The following is an 18,693-nucleotide window of genomic DNA, read 5'->3' as shown; positions in this document are numbered from 1 at the left end:
CCAAAGAGTATAGTATGGTACTAAATTCGTTCTAAGCCATCATTTTTATTTACTTCTGCCTCCGTCTACGATAGTAAAACTTTCTTAGTGAAAAAGGAAGTTATATTTTTATTTCTTTACATCGCTAAAATCTACCAGTCGCGTAAAAATTCACAATCAACTCCCATCAATCTTTTCCCATTTATTACAAAAAAAAAAGTAATAAATAATAATAATAAAATATGTTACACATAAAATGTAGAACATTTTGATTTGATTAACATGTTAATAGATTTTGATTTTCACATAGACTTACAATTAATACAAAATTATGTTACACAAACAGAAACTTTTAGATACAATACAAATTCAAATAATGTAATTTTTTTTTTTTTCTATTTATAAAAGTAAATGATCTATAATATTTTGAGTACAATTTTATTTTTATTCAAATAATCAAACCTAATGAACTAAAAATGGAAAAAATAGTACTTATCACAGCGAAATTGATGAAGAAAATAAAAAACAAAATAATGTAGAAAATGGAGTATTAACAATTATTTACAAAATAGTCTTTGAGAAGGCGCTTCATTTGAGGTATCTGAAACAGAAAAGGCAAAATATCAATTTTTTTCAGTCAAATAATAGGATTCCATTAAAATAGTCTACTTTTTAATACCATTAATATAAAAGTAAGGAACATCACTTGATGTTTTTAGCGTCAGATTATTTTTTATTTTTTTAGAAAATAATAAAAATTCACAATTTTGTGACCCCTACATGCGACTGCCATACAGAGTTTACTGGGTTAGGACTTTATCTGGGTGAAAGCTCAGATAGAATTCGCAAACAAGGTTTGAAAGGCTAGTAATTCATACTTTTTGTCGGAGAGAAAAAAATCTCTATAACATTATTAGTTCCTTTTGCACATACGGTTGCGAGGTTTGGGGTTATTTTGGCTAAAATAGCCATTTTAATTGATGAAGTAATTAAATTGATTTTGAGAATCTCTACCTACACTGAAACGCTGAACAGACAATAAAAGTTTAAGACTAAAATTATAGGGGATAATTTGCATTCATTCTTATTAAAAATATATAGAAATATTGTAGTAATTATTAAATACTTTGCAGCCCAATCTGTGCGGCCATGTATTCTGGAGGCTCTACCAGATAAGTTCAGATTATTTGCTGAAGCGTACAATTTACCACTAGGAAAAAAATCTTGCCTTGTGGAGAGAGGCAACTTTTGATTTTGCTCACTACAACAGATAAAAGTATATAAATGCTTAAACCATTAATTTCTTTTACAATCAAAGTTTTTAAACCAATATTATTTGAGCACAATTACCTGCTAGCTAAGTTTGTGGATTGGCCCACTATGTATCTTGAAGTAGCAAGATAATGCTGTTTGGCACTCACTTTTTTCTTTTGATTTTCTTCATACCATCCTTGATTTTCTTTTTGCTCTGTAGATACAATTTTCGGTCTAAAATTTCAGAGAATTATAATAATAAAGTAGGAAATATAAGAAAAAAGTTTTATTTTACTTTTGGGATGGTACAAATATACTCAATGATTGGTCCATTTTCTCTGACTAGTAAACGCATTTTTGCTGGTAAAAAAAGACAGTTTAAAACCAGTGCGATAAGAGTTTTTCAACAATATTAGTTTATTTCCACTTTCTCAACGACCCGTCATCTGAGTTTTCAAATTAATCATATTACATTTCAGTACATAATTTTCTGAAATGGACCGAACTGGAAACTGAGGGGAATGAACATTAGTCATTGAAGCATGTGGTGAATGAAAGCCGATCGAATTCATTCGAAAAGAGAAAAATCTGCTTGAAAAATGGGATAAAAAAGAGTAAAAATTAGTTTATATGGTTGAAAAGGATAATTAAATCAATATTCTCTCTTTGGGCTGAAGCCAACAATAGAAACGTATGCTAGAAACGTATTTGTGATTATCTAGATAAAACAGATATCGCCGACCTCCACAATTAAGTAAATAAGTATTTTTTTCTTATTTATTTCAGACATGCAAATTAAGATCCTAATTTTGAGTTTCTTAAATGAAATCACATTTTAATATCTCCTTCAATAAATGTGTTATTAAGTTATAATAATAAAAAAAAATGCAAATTTAAAAAACAAAAAAACGCATTTTTAAAGACTTGAAACAGCTGCAGCACATATATTCCACTAAAAATTGTTGAAACTATTGTTTGATTTTTTATACTTTAAAACGAATAACATAATATATAATGGCTGATTTGGCAAGAAATATGTATGGGGGGGGATATAAAGAAAATTACAGTATACCCTAATAAGTCAGAAAAATCTCTTTCTGAGAGTGAAGCATGTGGAGGAACATATACTTGTCTAGCTGAATTATTCTGATGGAAGAAATTTCTAGATGATAATCTTTCTTCCATAGCTACACCGCTTAAGCGCTGTCCTACTTGGAAATATGGTTGTCTGAAACAAAGAAGTTGAAAAAGATTTTTAAATTATTGTATGAAAAATTTATACCACTTTCTCTCTATTATAACTGAAACAATTTCTTTGAAAATAGTGTCACAAAGACACTATGTTTATTTGAAATGTTATAAGATTTTATTATGCAGAGGAAAGCGCAAAGGCCTTCCAACTGAAAACAGGAAATGAGAAGTCACATAATGGTCAACTTATTTTCTTCAAATTATGCATTTTGTCCTATAAATAAATTGAAGATTTAAAAGCATCCCGAAATTACACTTAGAGCAGAGGCAGAAGCTATCACTATTTCTTAAATGAACTTTAAATGAACATCTAAGTTTAACATTGAACATTTAAATGAATTTTTTTACCTAATGCCGTTGAAATTTTTTCCTACGGCCCCTCACCACAAGGATATATATATATATATATATCTATTACAATGTTTAGAAAATCTTGTAATTTTAAAGCCTGAAATTCTAAGAGAATCTACTCCCTCCATTCATGTTTTAAAGTAGAGCATTAGTTAATGAATTAAAAAATGGAAATACCTTAATGAATGCTGTGCTGTTGGTCTCTTCGAAGGATTCCAATGCAACATAGCTTCTAGGAGAGTAACACCATCAGTCGAAGCGTTTGGGATCAATGAGGACATAGGAGTTCTCCTAAACTGTGGAAACTTAAAATTCATGTTTGCTGCAAGTTGGTGACCTTCATACCATTCTCTCTGCAGACAACGAATACTACTTTAGTGTTGTAATAAGGACTAGAGTTAGTAAAGGAATGACTCATAAAAATCTATTTTTTTTCCAGGTAATGAGGATAGTTATACCTATACCTCAAACGAGGAGAAATCTTTAAACAAGTACAATAAAGAAGCATTGAGAACTATATTCAATTTGTGCTGGCAATTTGGAGAACAGTAGCTGGTATAATGTTTAAAAGAATAAAATTGGTATAAATTAAATAAATACAAGATTTCTCTATTATTACCTTATCCGGCGTTCCAAGAATGGAGCATATTTTAAATATCTGATCTATCTCACTATTACCAGGAAATAATGGTCTAAAGGTGTATAGTTCTGCCATAATGCAACCGACTGCCCATATATCTATAGGGCATGAATAAGTAGTCGAATGCAACAATACTTCTGGAGCTCTATACCACCTGAAAAGTTCATAATTGAAATTCAGTCTTCCACACAAAACTTACTTTAATTTAGTTAGAACTAATTATTATTCCGTGACTTTCAAAGAAACTCCCATCAAAGTACGTTTGATTTTCTAGTAAGTAAATAAAAAACTATTCAAATATGTTCAAAAGTTATTGGTTCAATTATAAAAAGTTATTCCTACTTTGTCAGAAGTGTTAAACGATCAACTACTTATAAATTTAATTTTAAAGTCAGAAAAAGAGGAACTTATAAAAAAATATTGAAAAACACCTTAAAAATATCTTACCTGATAAAATAAACTCATTTAAAATCATACATACATAGTGTAAATATATGTGGTAAGATAAAAACAAAGTTTAAAAGTTAAAACATATTATTTACAAAATTAGGATAACATGTAATACATTTCTTACTATAAAGATAAATTTCATTAAATAACAGTATATTAATTAATGCAAACTGAAACGAACACTGTGAGGACTTAAAACCCTGGATCCCAATCAATTGTTTCTGGTACCTTATGTATCTTGAAACAAATTATAGTATCTCCAGGTTGCACATGCACATTAGGATCTGAGAGTCGTATACCACATTCTACGTCTTTTTTAACAGTGTCAACTTCATCTTTAAGATGCCTAATTGAAATTAAAGAACCACAAAAAAGCGTGTCATTGGAACGGACCAACTTAAACTGAGCAGATTTTTTTAACGATCCTTTTACACAACGACAGCCTGCCACCGGCACTTTGGATTTACCTTCGTTAATAAGAAACTCTTGCAAGACATTCGCTTCACCTATAATCTCTTCAACGTCTTTATGTGGAAGCAGTTTACTAATTTCACTTTTCAAATCATCAACCAACCTATATATAACATTGAAATGTTTAATTGAACTTGAACTAACATCTTTCATTACAAGAGTGTTAAAGGCGTATATTTTGGCACTAAACAGTTCTGCTAGTGTGGCATCATTTTGAGAGACTGGCCCCACACCGTAGTGAACAACGTCCAGTTTGCATTTGGTGCTTTCGTAGGTTTCCAGAACGTCCAGAATTGCTTCTACTGAACCATCTACATCTCCTTTTATTATAACATTTAAACGAGGTCCAGTGTGATCGTCCTTAATTTCTTTTTGTCTTGCAGTACGAGGAGCTTTATACCTTCCCAAACGTCTTTTTTCTTCTAACATGCTCTTGTATTGTACCTCGTACTCTTGAACTTTTTTATCGATTATCTCTTTGTCCTTCTCCATTTTTTTCAAAGAGATTAGTTTTTCTCTGTGGTTAATGACATTCAAGGCTTTTTTTTCACTAGTTACTTGAATAGCGACGTCACCAGCTGAAGGTAATTCTTTCCATCCTAAAATCTGTACTGGGGAGGAGGGTTTAGCAATCTGTACTGGATCACCATTATCATCAAACATAGCCCTCACTCGACACCATACTGTACCAGCAACTAATATTGAGCCTTTTTTAAGAGTACCACATTGTACCAACAATGTACTCAGTTTTCCTCGAAGTGGGTCTGTACAAGATTCTAAGACAATGCCTTCGACAGGTCCTGAAAAATCTGATTTTAATTCCAATATTTCTGCTTCAGCTAAAATAGCTTCAATTAAAGAATCTATGTTGGTACCTTTAAGAGCTGACACATTTACTACTTGAACATCACCTCCATGATCTTCCACTTGCACGCCTTGTTGCACTAACATACGTTTAGTTCTTTCAACATCAGCCTTAGGTTTATCGATTTTATTTATGGCAACTACGATGGGTACTCCAGCTGCTTTGGCCATATTAATGCTTTCCACAGTCTGTTCCATCACTCCATCATCAGCAGCAACAACTAAAACTACAATATCAGTGCACTGTGCTCCTCGATTTCTCATTGAAAAAAAGGCAGCATGACCTGGAGTATCCAAAAATGTAATTGTGTCTTTACCTAATGTAACTTTAAAGGCACCAATATGTTGTGTTATACCCCCGAATTCAGAATCAACTATTGTTGACTTTCTTAAAGTATCTAAGAGAGTGGTCTTACCATGATCTACATGTCCCATTATCGTTACAATTGGAAACCGTTTCTTCACATCAATGTACTCACTAGGATTTCGTCTAGTTGCATCAACAAACACTTCTTCTTTTTCATTTTCTTCAGGTTTTGCAGTTATTTTTACTCTTTTACCAGATTTCTTGACTACTTCTTGTATAACCTTAAAGTTGTCAATTACATCTTTGGAACGTTTATATTTATAAGTATCGTCAATAAATGTCATTACCTCTAGGACATGGTCTACATCTTTTTGCAAAGCGTCCGCCAGTTCTTTTAAAGTCATTTCTTTCCAAATTGAAATTGCTTCCACCTGCTTCCATCTGGATTTTGTATTAACCAAATTGTTTTGTGACTTAATGGTTTCATTTTTCTTTTTCTTCAAGACCACAGAAGTCAGCAAAGCCCTTCTTATACACCATGAAGAACGATTAAAAATCACTATTTCCTTTGCTTTTAAAAAACTTAATCTTAAAGCCATAACATAGCGAGGAGGTTAACATATAAGGTTAAGAAGGTTACACTCATTTAAATTAACAATCGTCGTACCAACACTGTACTGTAGAGTTGAGACTGACCAATTTACAAGGAATAGTATTGATTTAATTTCAGCCATTGCGCAGAAGCCTTTTTAGTTAGGGCCTTCCCAAACTAAAGTGTTACTTTATATTTTTAATGAACATAATTTAATATTTATTTGAGGAGCCCCTCTGAAAAGAAGGGTTTCCATTAAAGATTGCTATTCTTTACTGCGTACTTTTTTTTATGTTGTAGTTCGAATTTGGTAAAGTTGTTGAAGTATAAGAGAAGTATACTATTTATCTTTGTGAAATAATTACATTTAGTTGAATAATTTATTCGTACATAAAAGAAAAATATAAAAATATACTATTTTATGCAATTACCTGCATTTGGAATTTTCTTTAAATGTTAATTTACAACTTGAAGAAAAATTAATGCTCTTATTTTTCTCATTGTAATAATACATAACATATAATGAACATTCCAATTATCCACATAGCAACTTTACGCCGCTTAAACCATCTTCAGACAGTAATATTATATTATTAATTTTTACTTTGTTAGTTATATATTAATTAATCCAAATATCTTTTGGAGAGTTTCCATTATTCAGATTAGGTTTTTTCTTTTAAAACGTAGTTTTTTTTAAAGGTTATGATTACATTCAAGTTTTTTTATTTTTTGAAAAAAGGTTTTTTGTGTTATATGACTAATATTTATTTTATCGGAGCGCTCAATATTTTTTATGGGAAAGTCAAGCTCTTCACATTCTTATTAGGCTAATTTAGAAAACGGTTATTTTAGAATCTTGTATTTTTACAGCTTTTTTGGCTATATTGTTTCCATACATCGTTAAGGTTGTTTGTTGGATTTGCTTTACATCTTTTCCAGCCTCCGGTCTCGTTCCAGACCACACCAACCATCACTGGATAGAGAGTGTAAGAAGCTCCTATGGAGAGAAAGTCTAAAGACCAGCTGCTAGATTCGAACCCTGATCTCCGCGTTGGAATCCAGTAAAGTTTTTAAACTGAATTTATTAGGGCGACACCTCATAGAAACCTTATTTTTTAATTAACACTCTTCGTGTGTGTGTGTGTGTTAACATATTTTTTGAAGTTGTCAGTTTAAAGAATAGTGTGATAGTACTAGTTCAGGTAGTAGTTGATGATTACATTTGATAAAATTTCCACTTCTTCATCAAAGGAACCCAGGCTACAATTAATGAACTTAGTTGAACCCGTCTTTTGTTTTTCTAAGGTGGGGTTTCCGTTCTTTAATTTTTGAAACCAATCTCAGATCATCCATTCAGCTTCTCTCACCGTTCAAGTTCCTAAACTTTCCAAATTGTTTTTGTTGCAGAACACTCCTTCTTCTTGATGTAATGTTTTAGAAGAATTAAAATTTCGAGTTACTTAGAGACATTGAAATAGCCAATTATAGAACAAGACAGACTTCGGAAATATTGATGAAAAGTAAAGGATTATAAAATTCACAGGAATATTGTAGGAATAAAATAAGTCTAGATGTGATTAATGGCTACGAAACATTAAAAAAGACATTCTCTTTGAATTATCACATCATTTACAAGTTGGTTTTTTGGCAGTATCTATCAGTACCAATTTTTCGAAGTTACTAACCATGTACCAACCAAGTACAACTTAACTTATTCTTACCTTGTAGATACGTAGTCCGTATATGGAGGTCTGGATCGAACTTCTCTAGCAAGTCCAAAATCTGCTATCTTAATCAACTCCGGTCCGCAACATAACAAGTTTTCTGGTTTCATATCTCTATGAAAGAAACCATGTCGGTGCATAAAAGCCAATCCTTGTAAAACTTGATATAATATATTCCTTACTACAGGTTCCGGAAATAGTTTTTCTCTGGAAATAATAATATTCTACCAACAATAACATTGCTAATTTTTTATTTTATTTTAAATGCTTAGCATATAAGTAAAGATTTTATAGAATTTTTAGAAAATTTAAAACGAAGAATATAATTAATACAGGTTTATAATTTTAAATCTAAATCTATAAATTGCACGTAAGTCTCCTAATTTAGTGGAAAAGCTGGATACTGCGGACTTATCTCAAACTATCGCTGGCAGAGGTGGTTAGCAAAAACTTAATTTTATATTTTATTTAATGTAATAACATATTAAACAAAATCAAAAGCCAGTGGTTCACAATAAACTTAGCTTTATGGTCTTCGCCAGTATCACAACATTGAGGATACTGCAAGTAGGAGGCTGATTTAGGATATACAATGAAGGAGAGACATCCGAGTCCGCACTACCCACACCAATATGCACTGCATATTAGGGTAGTAAAAACTTTTATCCTTGATTTTACACTTGCCAAGACAGTTTAAAATTTTTTAAAAATTAATATGGACATTAAAACACCTCACAATATTTGAGATAATTTCAGTCGTATTATATTCAAATCTGGTGATGATTATACTTGCTTTTATTTTGGTACATGCTGTTTTGCAATGCTTTACAAAGATTATTTAAGCTCAACCACCTTACATACAGAGGAAGTAGATTACACGATTAGGAGCGTGTTGAATTTATTTCCGAATGATGAAGGGCCTTCAAGTTTTTAAAAAGTCATATAATTAAAAACAAAAATTTTTCCCAGAAGTTATTATCTTTACACATTTACACAACTTTGTGGGTTAGCTTGCTTAATATTAAAAAAGAAGTTTATACAAAAAAACTGCATTAAATTTTCAGGTACAAATTATTACCAAAGGAAAAGAGAAATCTATCATTTTAGAATTTCTTTTTAATGTTCTTTAAAGTTAATAGGGCTACTTCTAGAAGTCAACAAATACTAAGTTTAACTTCACAAGTAATAATTTTATTTTAACTGAAAAAATAAGTCACTTTGGAGTATTCAAGACATTTAAATTTTATTATAATTCAAAATCCACCCAAAGTTATATTACATAAATAACAATGTTTTTCATGCTATTTTTACCTGTCTTTCATCAACTGATAAAGGTTTTCTTTCATGTACTCAAACACAAAATATAGCGTATCATTTTCTCTAATAACTTCTTTGAGTTTTACAACATTAGCATGATTTAACTTCTTCAAGGACTAAAAAAAATAATGTATCACTATATGTAGCAAATATATAGTATTCTTATGTATAATGTTAATATGTACTTACCTTAACCTCCCTTAAATTCATTGCTTCGTCCCATGAGTAGTATTTTCTTTTCATCCTGCACAAAATAACTATTTATCAGGGCATTTGTAATAAACTTTTTTTTTTAAGTTTTAGAAAAATACAATGAAAAAACAGCAACAAGGGAAATAAATTAGGGACAGTTTTGCAAACTAAAAATTAACACAATATAAACTATTCAACATTTTTATATAACAATTTGTGTTCTAAAAATTCAAAATTTTTTTGGACTTAATGAAATAATAACATTACGTAATTCATCATAAAGTCTTACTGACATCTTCAGCGGTGCGGGTACTCATTTGTTTAAGCGACAGAAAGGAATCTTTTTTTCCTTGTGTTATAGTTCTGTTCAACATAACTTCATATTTATATCCATAAATGTTTCTATTTCTAATTGTTGCTACTTTTTTTTAAAATAAACAAGAAAGTTACAATTAGTGCACTGAGTTTCTTGAACAGAGGTTTGCAGTGAGCATCCTTCCTACTTCCAGTGATTTTTACTATTGCGTGTTTTCTTTATAAAAACAAAAATACCTTTAATATTTGACTGAAAGAGACCAAAATCGGCAATCTCAGACAGTGGCTTGCAGCGAGCATACTTCCAGTAATTCCTATCAATTTCCTAGGTGTAATTCATCTCTGGCAAGTTTATCTATAATTTTTTTCTGGTTAAAGTATAACTCTTTGGATGTTCCCAAAAAATAACTGGATTTCTGTCTTTGCTTACTATGTTGAATATCTTGTTATTGTTTAATTTCGATTCTTTTTTTTTGGACATGTTTCAAGCACAGGTAGTGCTCCGCTCTCTACCGGCTCTTCAGTGTCGCCCGTAGTAATCAGAATAGTTTTATCTGCAAACAGAATATGTACTTCGTACTCTGAATTCGAAGAATACAGCAAGCTGCTTAGATTACTTCCTTAGAGGCCCGAGAACACTTTTTTTTTACAACCTTTTTGTCTAATATATTTCCCTTAATATCAACTTACTGCTTTTTATTTCGTGAATTATTTCTTAACTTTATTTTTAATATAATAATATTTAAACTTCTCTTCCAATACTGTATGCGGTGTCACAATTCCTCATAATTACAGAAGGCAGTACTGCTGTACTTTTTGTTTTCAAATGCTTATGATATCTCATCGACTTCGGTAAATACTGCACATTCTAAAGACTTTCCTCTTTTGCACCCCAATTTCCAGCTAGTGACTTAACTATTTGAAGATCATTGTTTCAAGTACTTTTGAAAATATTAGTGCGATTGCAACTTGACTGCATCTTTTGACACAGTCATTGTTACCATTTTCTTGATGTCTGGCTCGCGTTATATGATTTTCAGGGCAGTGCTATGTGATACTTTTATTAATTAATTTTGAGAGTGGAGACAACTAGAATGCATTATTTTCTTAATAAATGATTCAAAAATCTATAATGATCTTTACTTCTTTATCTTTCATTTTATTTTCAATTTCTAGAATTTCATTTTCATCTATTTCTGTAAAAATAAAAAAATAATTTCTGAGGACGGTTTTGACGATAATTTCAGGAACTTATTTTTTTATTTACCACATTAATGCTCCATTCTATTGATTAAATAATTATTGAAATTTTTACTGAAATAGAATTATAGGCGATATTTTGGCATTATAAACATTAAGGTCAGAAGTTCTGATTTACAACGAGATTTTGCAGTCGTGATTAAAGAATTTATCGGGATAGAGTGTCAAAGACAATTTTTTTTTTTGTTTTTTATACAAGAGATCTAATTTGTTTTCCATTAAGTAATACTTCCGCATAGTAAAAACTGTTTCAAGTTACTATTCTGTGTAATATCTCTGTGGATAATGATTTATATTTCTATATAAAATCCTGCCTTAAATATGTTGTACTGATGAGAGCGAATATCAATAAAAAAGAAAGTGATCGGCTTAATGATTATCCACGAAGATTTCGGGTCTGAATCTATCTGTTGGTTCTTAGATTTCTCTTTCTTTGGGCCTGTAACAAGTGAACACTGTCCGATGACAGGCATGCGCTGAATTCTGGTGCCAATTACCTCAGATATTAATGCGTCTTCAATGAAAATAATATTTTAATGTATTTATTTTTGTTATTATAATAAATAAAAATAAATAGTAATAAAGTTGTAAAAGGCACATTCACCTTGGGCCCCCGACCGTGGTACATTTCTTAGAAGAATTTTATATAAGACCGTACAATTGAGGTCAATGGACAAATGGAAATTTAACTAGGACATCATAACAATGGAATCTTGAATGGTGAACCATTCATAAAGTTTAAGTACACTCTCACCAAAGTACTACCGCATAATTCACAAGATTATTAAGCCAGGAATTTTATATTTTTGTAATGTAGCTTAAGCACAAAAATAAAAATAATAATCATAAATAAATAAATAAAAGCAAGCATAGTGTACAGATCCAACACCTGTGTAACACTTAATCAAAATCAAATGTGTCGCCAAAAATCCGAACTGGAAGTTTTCCAGTTATCCAGTTTTGAATGTTTTTTTTCCCGAAATATCTGCATTTATCTCAGTAGTGGCCAGGGTTTGTTTGAACTTCGAAATAAAATAATTTGACCTAGAACCTAGTTTTGATGTTCGTATTCAACATACGTTGAATTTAATCTGGTTCTAGGCGAACTTGTTCTGAATTTCTTGAATTTAATCATTATATTATTATACTGAACATTTATAGTATGGACCTCACCTCTCTTTTAGTCCCAACCTGGTTCAAGAATTTTAATAACGTGAACTGCGATAAGAAAAAGTCATGAGAGGGTTTAAGCCAGTTTTTGTTACGATAAGGAATAATAACTTCAATTATCGCAGTATACCGCGGTCAAAAATTGGTGGAATGTCGGTTGGCGATGACGCACAGATTTGTATTTAATGGAGGTGGTATATCACCTGGTATAGTTTTGAAGTAGATGACACTGATAGAACAGCAGAAAAATATTTAATGTGTTTACCAATTTCTTTCTTCTCTCTTAATGAGAGTAAGTTTTGTGATCGTGGTCAAATTTCCTATTTGTAGTAAGCATCTGAAATATATGTTTTGAAGGAGACTAGAAAAAAATGTGTGTGATAGTCACTTAGGTTACTATCATGCCATCATTTCCCGAACACATCACGATTTCGACTAATCATCATTGTTGTTTTGTGAAATGGTCTGGCTCATCCAATCAGAATAAATACCAACAATTTTAATTAGTTAATTTCTAATTATTTATTATATTTATTGGTACATTTTAATTAGTTAATTTCTAGCTCATTTCGACATAATGAATTTTTATTTTCAGTTCAGACCGACTACCGTTCAGGTACGACTACCGTCTTCCTTCTAAACCTTCAAAAATGCAGATAAAAACAAATCATTGAACCATTAATCTTCAAACTAAGAACTCAAAATAAAATAAAAATTAACTGAGGCTACTGATTTAAAAACTTGTTCGCAATTTTTATAAATGACAAGTCAATAATTAATAATGGAAAAAATGCTTCTTCTCTTGTTACATAGTAGTTATTAACGTAATTTGAATTTGTATATTTTATAATGATCATTTCACACATTTCTTTAATGATTGTTTCATTGGTTATTTACGATCTTTTTTAGGACTTCAAATAATCAATAGAATTATCTTAATTAAAAAAAAAAGGAAAATATAACTTCAATAATTGAAGAATTTAGTAGTGCATCATCTATCCAATAGATGGCAAAAGAGTTCATTTCTGATGTAGGTAACTTATTTGGGAAGTTTAATTCATTGGTGAATGTGCAAAATAATATTATCGTTTAAAGAAGGATAATTTTAATGTGCTTTTACATTGAATTTAAAATTAAATCACACTTTTTTTAGCTAATTTTTCTCGAAAAAGACTCCTACTAATGGAAAATGTGTAAATCTAGCTTATTATTTTAAAACATTTTTTTTTTTTTGTTATTGATTCATTGAGCTCTCATTTAAAATGTTATTCTAAGCAGAAATCCTGAGCTGATCTCTTCCCTTAATGCTGTAGTACCCCTACTTATTAGTGCAATCATGGTAATTTGTAAAGCTTGGAAGTGCTTTGTAAAGTTCTATAAGTGTATTTAGTGCTTAAGCTTAAGTGCACATTAATTTGAAAAGCAACGTACCTAATTAGCTAAACATATTCTATGGTCAGTAAAAAAAAAAAAACAATGTCCTAACCCTGACTGAACTTCTGTGTAGACCACTTGAATTTCTTTTAGCGCATCCTACATTACTGTCCTTAAAGTAATAATAATAACGATAAACTCCTCTTGCCTCTCACATTGACTGTTGTAGCTTTAAATTTTTTGAAAACTCTGATGACAGCTTTTTATAGCTGGCATTTCTATAGATATTTAACCGTTATTCCATAATCATTCCTCATATTACCACAGAGTCTCCTTAGTAATAACTGGGCATATTTTAGCCGAGAATCTCCTACTATACCAACTATATTTATGGCACTTTCTCCTCAAATGATTTGATAAGGATGTTGAATAGTTCAAATGTTAAGCTTGTGACTGCACAAACTGTTGCACTACCACTGCACTAACATTACGCAATGTTTACAGTATCCATTAAGTTTATTACCTCCACTTATTGAAACGATAAATTCTCAAAACACGTCTTCAACTCACTAACCGTACAATATCATTCAAAATAAACATATTTATAATTTAAAGTTTCATTTTAAGGCGGTAGATTCTTTCAATATAATTTCTGTATCGACAATCTCATACTTCTTTTAAAACGGAAACAAAATAACAAAATATTAGTGAGCAATGATACAATCAAATAGTAACAACTAGTCTCTTTTCGATCAATGGAACATAACAAATGAAATTTGAAGGTGGAAGTTCGATAAAGAGTTGATAGAGTTGCGTGCCTTTAATCGTAAGATTTTCTAGCGGAGAGAAAAGATATTTATTGATTTATCATCTATAAACTCAAAAGAAGATCTATAATAGTAAAATGATGTGGTGTGACTACTCATACGACTTCTTCTTACTGCCAGAACTTTAACCTACACATTTGCTCAACACTTATATAATATTTAACTTTTTCTCACAAAAAACATTTTGTAAAAACTTTATTGCAAAGATGAACTATTAGTGGAAGTATACTCCATCTCTCCCAGAACTGATTTCAAAAAAAATCTTTCCAAAAAAATAATTTCTCCAATAAAAGATATAGCATTACGAGCATAAAATGTAAACACGAAGTTTAGACTAACATCATCGTAGAAGCCATTTGCGAAAGAATCTCCAGTAACTGTAAAGTCCACTCGATAAAGGGGAACATCAGGTTGACGTTTTTTCGAAGTCAGAATTTAATCAATTTTAATAAGCATTAGAAACAGGATTATTTTACACTGAAACAGCAATCTAAATGGATGTCTAATCAACCTCTTTCTCGTAGCAGTGCCCTTAATAAAATATTTACAGGAAATTAATTGCATTAATAACAAATAAAAGAATAAAAGGAATAACTAGTTAATTATATAACTATTCGAAAGAAAATATTTGGAGTCATTTTCAAAAAATCTCCAAAATGTTAAAAATCCCTTTAGTAAAGTGGTACTTCCAATTAACTGATTTTGAACGCCAGGTTCCAGTGGTGGTACCAAATCAAAATATAATGTTGTTTTTGTTTTGCATAAATGTGGAAAAAATATGTGTAAATCCGCTCTTTGTCTCATGTTCACGATTTTGAAATGATGAAAAAAAAAGGATAAAATAGAAATTTATTTGAACAATTATTTAATTTTTTCCTTTCCTTTGTTTTGTAGGTTTTAAAATAACATTCCATGGCAGTCCGCCTAAATATCTAATTTTTACAATTTAGCAAGGATTTTGGAAAGGGTTGTCCCTAAAGATAGGGGTGAGTAGCCACACCACTAGGGAAGATAGTAGATGTGCTCATTTTAAAATCCATAAGATGCATCAATACCGTCCAATTTATGAGCTCATTTCTCTCAGAAGAATAGAACCTAGTCGAAAAAGGTTTATACTGTAACATTTTACAAACAAAATAGGTGTTTGCAATCTGAATTTAAGAAAATGTTTGGAAAAACTTCCGAAAATTAGAGAATTGAAGTCGCATTTTTCATATTTTGCAAATTGTATAATGGGAAAGGCGCATTGACTGCTGTGTTCATTAGTTCCTCTGAGATAATTATATCTGTTGTAAATAGAATGAGGTTCTAAAAATCTTTTTTGAAAACATTTTTTTTTTTATAAAAACTTATTTTTGGATGGTTTAGAGAGGTTTGAAATGAATGCTGTAAACTTTTACATGATTAGTCTGATAAATAATGGCTTCATTCTTTACAAAAAATGTCATTCACAATTTAGTAAATAAAATAAACGTGTAGATTAGGCAGAAATAAAATTGAAGTGAAATATATATAATATATAATATAAACTTCAATGACTTTAATGAGCAGACATTAATGTGAACTTTATAACAAAACGGTTTACTTCAATTACCTACAATCGACTGATTTTGTGGATGCAAGAAAAGTGTGAATTTGAGGTACAAATGTGGTTCCGAAAAAACAAGGAGTTTGTAGGAATGGGTGTTCTTTAAAGCGATATACATAATTCACATTAATGTAAGATAGAAACTAGAAGCGTATTCGCTGTATTTATGGACAGAGCGAACTTTTGACTCCTTATTATATTCATTACTGTGAAATCTTTTCATAAAATTCTGCTTGGAAACTTATTGAAACAATATAGGCTTAACCACAGAGTATTGAATTAGGCCATTGAAGGTAAATAAATTAAAAACCATTGAAAGCGATGGTTGTACCTTGATAAATGCATAAAAAATATATTATATATCATACTGCTTAAAGACAGAAATTAATGATATTTTAACTTTGTCAGAAAACTTTTAAAAGGTGAATCTGATTTTAACGACTGAAAGAATTTAATTAAAGTTAAAAAATTATTTCTTACTAAGCTTTTTAAATTAATAGAAGCCAATGTTGAGAGAATGTCGAATATTTTTGAAAATCTAAAAACGCAATATTAAGTTATTATTTGGTGCTGTTGACCCTACAGTCGATGCGCACAAATAAAGAAGGAAAAAAAACTGTTATTGCAACTGTGCAAATATAGTTTAGTATTCTATAAATTATTGTATTTAGATATTTTCCCGCTATTTACTTAGTTTAATGTACATACATATGCATCTTTTTGTTGCATATAAAACTGTTATCACGTAGAAGAGAGCGCTGGCAGTTAAATGTATTTATATATATTATATTTATTTATTGTTATGGAACTGAGATAATTTGCATCCTATGAAAAATACTCAAAAAGCTCTGTGTACTTGGAAGAAGCGGGTAAAAACTGAAAATGAAAGTGAAATGCATGATTATTTTGAAGTTGTGTGGAAATTAGACAGATTCTTCTCTAAACAGATGTTTCTAATTTATTAAAATTTCGTCAATCAGCAGGTGTCACTTGGACTCTTATAATATTTTAATTTTATAATTCTCTCGAAGATTAAACTTATTAAAGTCAAGTGGTAGCATTCTATTTCAGTTAAAAACCCTAAAAACTAACGCAGTAATTGCATCAAGAACTTGGATCAAGTGGTTTTCTATTTGTAAGGGTTTACTTTATGAATTCTGGAAGATCATTTTGGGATAGAGGTAAGGAAATGTATTTGATATTAGGCGTTTTGCGGGCTTGAAAGTCTCCACCTACTTAGTGTGACTATTATTTATGAAGAGATTCTTACCTTTTAATTGCAACCTTTTCACCAGTATCCACTTTCTGTCCGAGGACGACAGATCCATATGTGCCGTCCCCCAGTTGGTGTAACTGTATGTATCTGTTCATGTCACATGACCTTAGAGATATCCACTACTTTTCTTTCTTCTTCAATATTTTGTTGACAAAACTGAATTATTCTTCAAACAAATAAGAAGAATTTGGCGCTAATATGAAACTATATACTATCACTAGATCCGTCCTAGTTAGAATTTTAGCTCATACTGGATGGTTACTGCTAGGCAATGTAAAGAATATGAGAAGGCACTGGTGTTTCCATGGTTTCTGATTATAACAAACAACTCGGACAGTTCGATTTTCTCTAGCCAAGCGTAACGTCCGCATATTCTCTGGCTGCTCACACCTAAGGGGATGAGGAATAAAAATATTTTATTATTTCTGGTAGTGCAAATTTAAAATAGTATTTTATTTACGTAAAAACTGAGCGTTGTCTCGGACTTGATCTGATTTTACGAGAAGAAAGTATTGCGATTCACATTTATTAATTTTATTTTCAGTTTGTAATTATTTCCTGTCTTCTTTCAGGTCCAGAACAAGGGTAAGACGCCCATTCCGCACAGTGAGCTTATAAGCGGAAAGCTGCCACTCTGTCAGACTTGAGCAAATGCCCAAAAAAGAGAACATCACATAACTTCTCCCATGTCTTCTTTTCATAAGCAGTTCTCTTTAATGCTCCAAGTGAGAATTTATGGCATTCTTTTGCGGGCTATTCGCTGAGTTTAATGTTGGTTTCACTATTTGCTGCAAGAGTAACATACCTTCCATTTCATTTCCTGCGATTTTGGTGGGATAAAAAAGACCATCCCACTCTCTAGATGGGGTGAGAGGATTATCGGAGAGCCAATTACTGCCTACTGACAGGAAAGCAGACTACGAGTCTTCAAGAAAGACTTCTGGACTAAGATAAAGTTCACATAGTCGCCTCACAGCTGCTAAAACTTAAGATATTTCCCCCATCTATGATGGAACATGGAGCACACATGAGGAAGCTTTTAACCAAATTGAATAATCTACTAGTTCAGCTCTGCAAATTTAGTTTTGTTCAAATAATAACATCGGGAGCAATAATAATAATAAATCTCTCCAATCAAGATAAAATTTAAGAAAATTATAATTATATTAGCATCAACCTAAGGAGTTAAGTTTGAATAAGTTTGGCATTTATTATTGCTTGTTTCTGAGTTGTCAGCCAATTGAAGAATAACAAAAATTATTGAAACTAAGAATGAGTCAGGACGCTGGCTATTTTAATAAAGTTCATTTTGAAAGTTATCAAGCTAATATTTGTAAAAACTATTTATGTTATATCTTAAAAGTTTTATTTTTCAGGAAAATAATTATAATTAGTTTTGAATCTGATGGTTAGGTAGGCGCTCGAGAGGAACATCTAGCATTTAATAATGATCTGAGCACTAGTGTAAGAACCGTATCTACAGTGTCTGTA

At 30.9% G+C, this 18,693-nt stretch overlaps 2 protein-coding genes and 1 long non-coding RNA gene across 4 annotated transcripts; 1 reads left to right on the top strand and 2 right to left on the bottom strand.

Annotated features, from left to right (window-relative positions):
* Window positions 1-209: 209 nt before the first annotated feature.
* On the bottom strand, window positions 210-17,483 carry LOC141461510 (serine/threonine-protein kinase MAK-like). 2 transcript variants are annotated; one of them, XM_074142697.1, is made up of 11 exons: window positions 17,197-17,483; window positions 13,624-14,185; window positions 9,390-9,444; window positions 9,195-9,316; window positions 7,881-8,090; window positions 3,455-3,629; window positions 3,013-3,188; window positions 2,306-2,461; window positions 1,330-1,467; window positions 1,106-1,240; window positions 210-580 (listed from the first exon to the last, which is right to left on the bottom strand). In XM_074142697.1, the coding sequence occupies exons 3-11, from the start codon at window positions 9,441-9,443 to the stop codon at window positions 568-570; spliced, it is 1,179 nt and encodes a 392-aa protein (XP_073998798.1). In that variant the 5' UTR covers window position 9,444; window positions 13,624-14,185; window positions 17,197-17,483; the 3' UTR covers window positions 210-567. The 2 variants fall into 2 exon arrangements, with proteins under 2 accessions (XP_073998798.1, XP_073998791.1); XM_074142690.1 differs by lacking the exon at window positions 13,624-14,185 and having other exon boundaries at window positions 17,197-17,482.
* Window positions 3,992-6,274, bottom strand: mIF2 (mitochondrial translation initiation factor 2). Its single transcript, XM_074142679.1, has one exon. The coding sequence runs from the start codon at window positions 6,164-6,166 to the stop codon at window positions 4,118-4,120; it is 2,049 nt and encodes a 682-aa protein (XP_073998780.1). The 5' UTR covers window positions 6,167-6,274; the 3' UTR covers window positions 3,992-4,117.
* LOC141461523 (uncharacterized) lies at window positions 16,697-18,521 on the top strand. Its single transcript, XR_012462962.1, has 2 exons — window positions 16,697-17,107; window positions 17,775-18,521. It is a non-coding gene; the product is annotated as an uncharacterized lncRNA (long non-coding RNA).
* The last annotated feature ends 172 nt before the right edge of the window (window positions 18,522-18,693 follow it).

This window comes from Rhodnius prolixus, unplaced genomic scaffold, assembly GCF_049639745.1.
Source record: "Rhodnius prolixus isolate KJV_2025 unplaced genomic scaffold, Rpr scaffold_1, whole genome shotgun sequence".
Taxonomy (NCBI): domain Eukaryota; kingdom Metazoa; phylum Arthropoda; class Insecta; order Hemiptera; family Reduviidae; genus Rhodnius; species Rhodnius prolixus.
The sequence above is the reverse complement of the archived record's forward strand: the minus strand, read 5'-3'. Positions and strand labels throughout refer to the sequence as shown.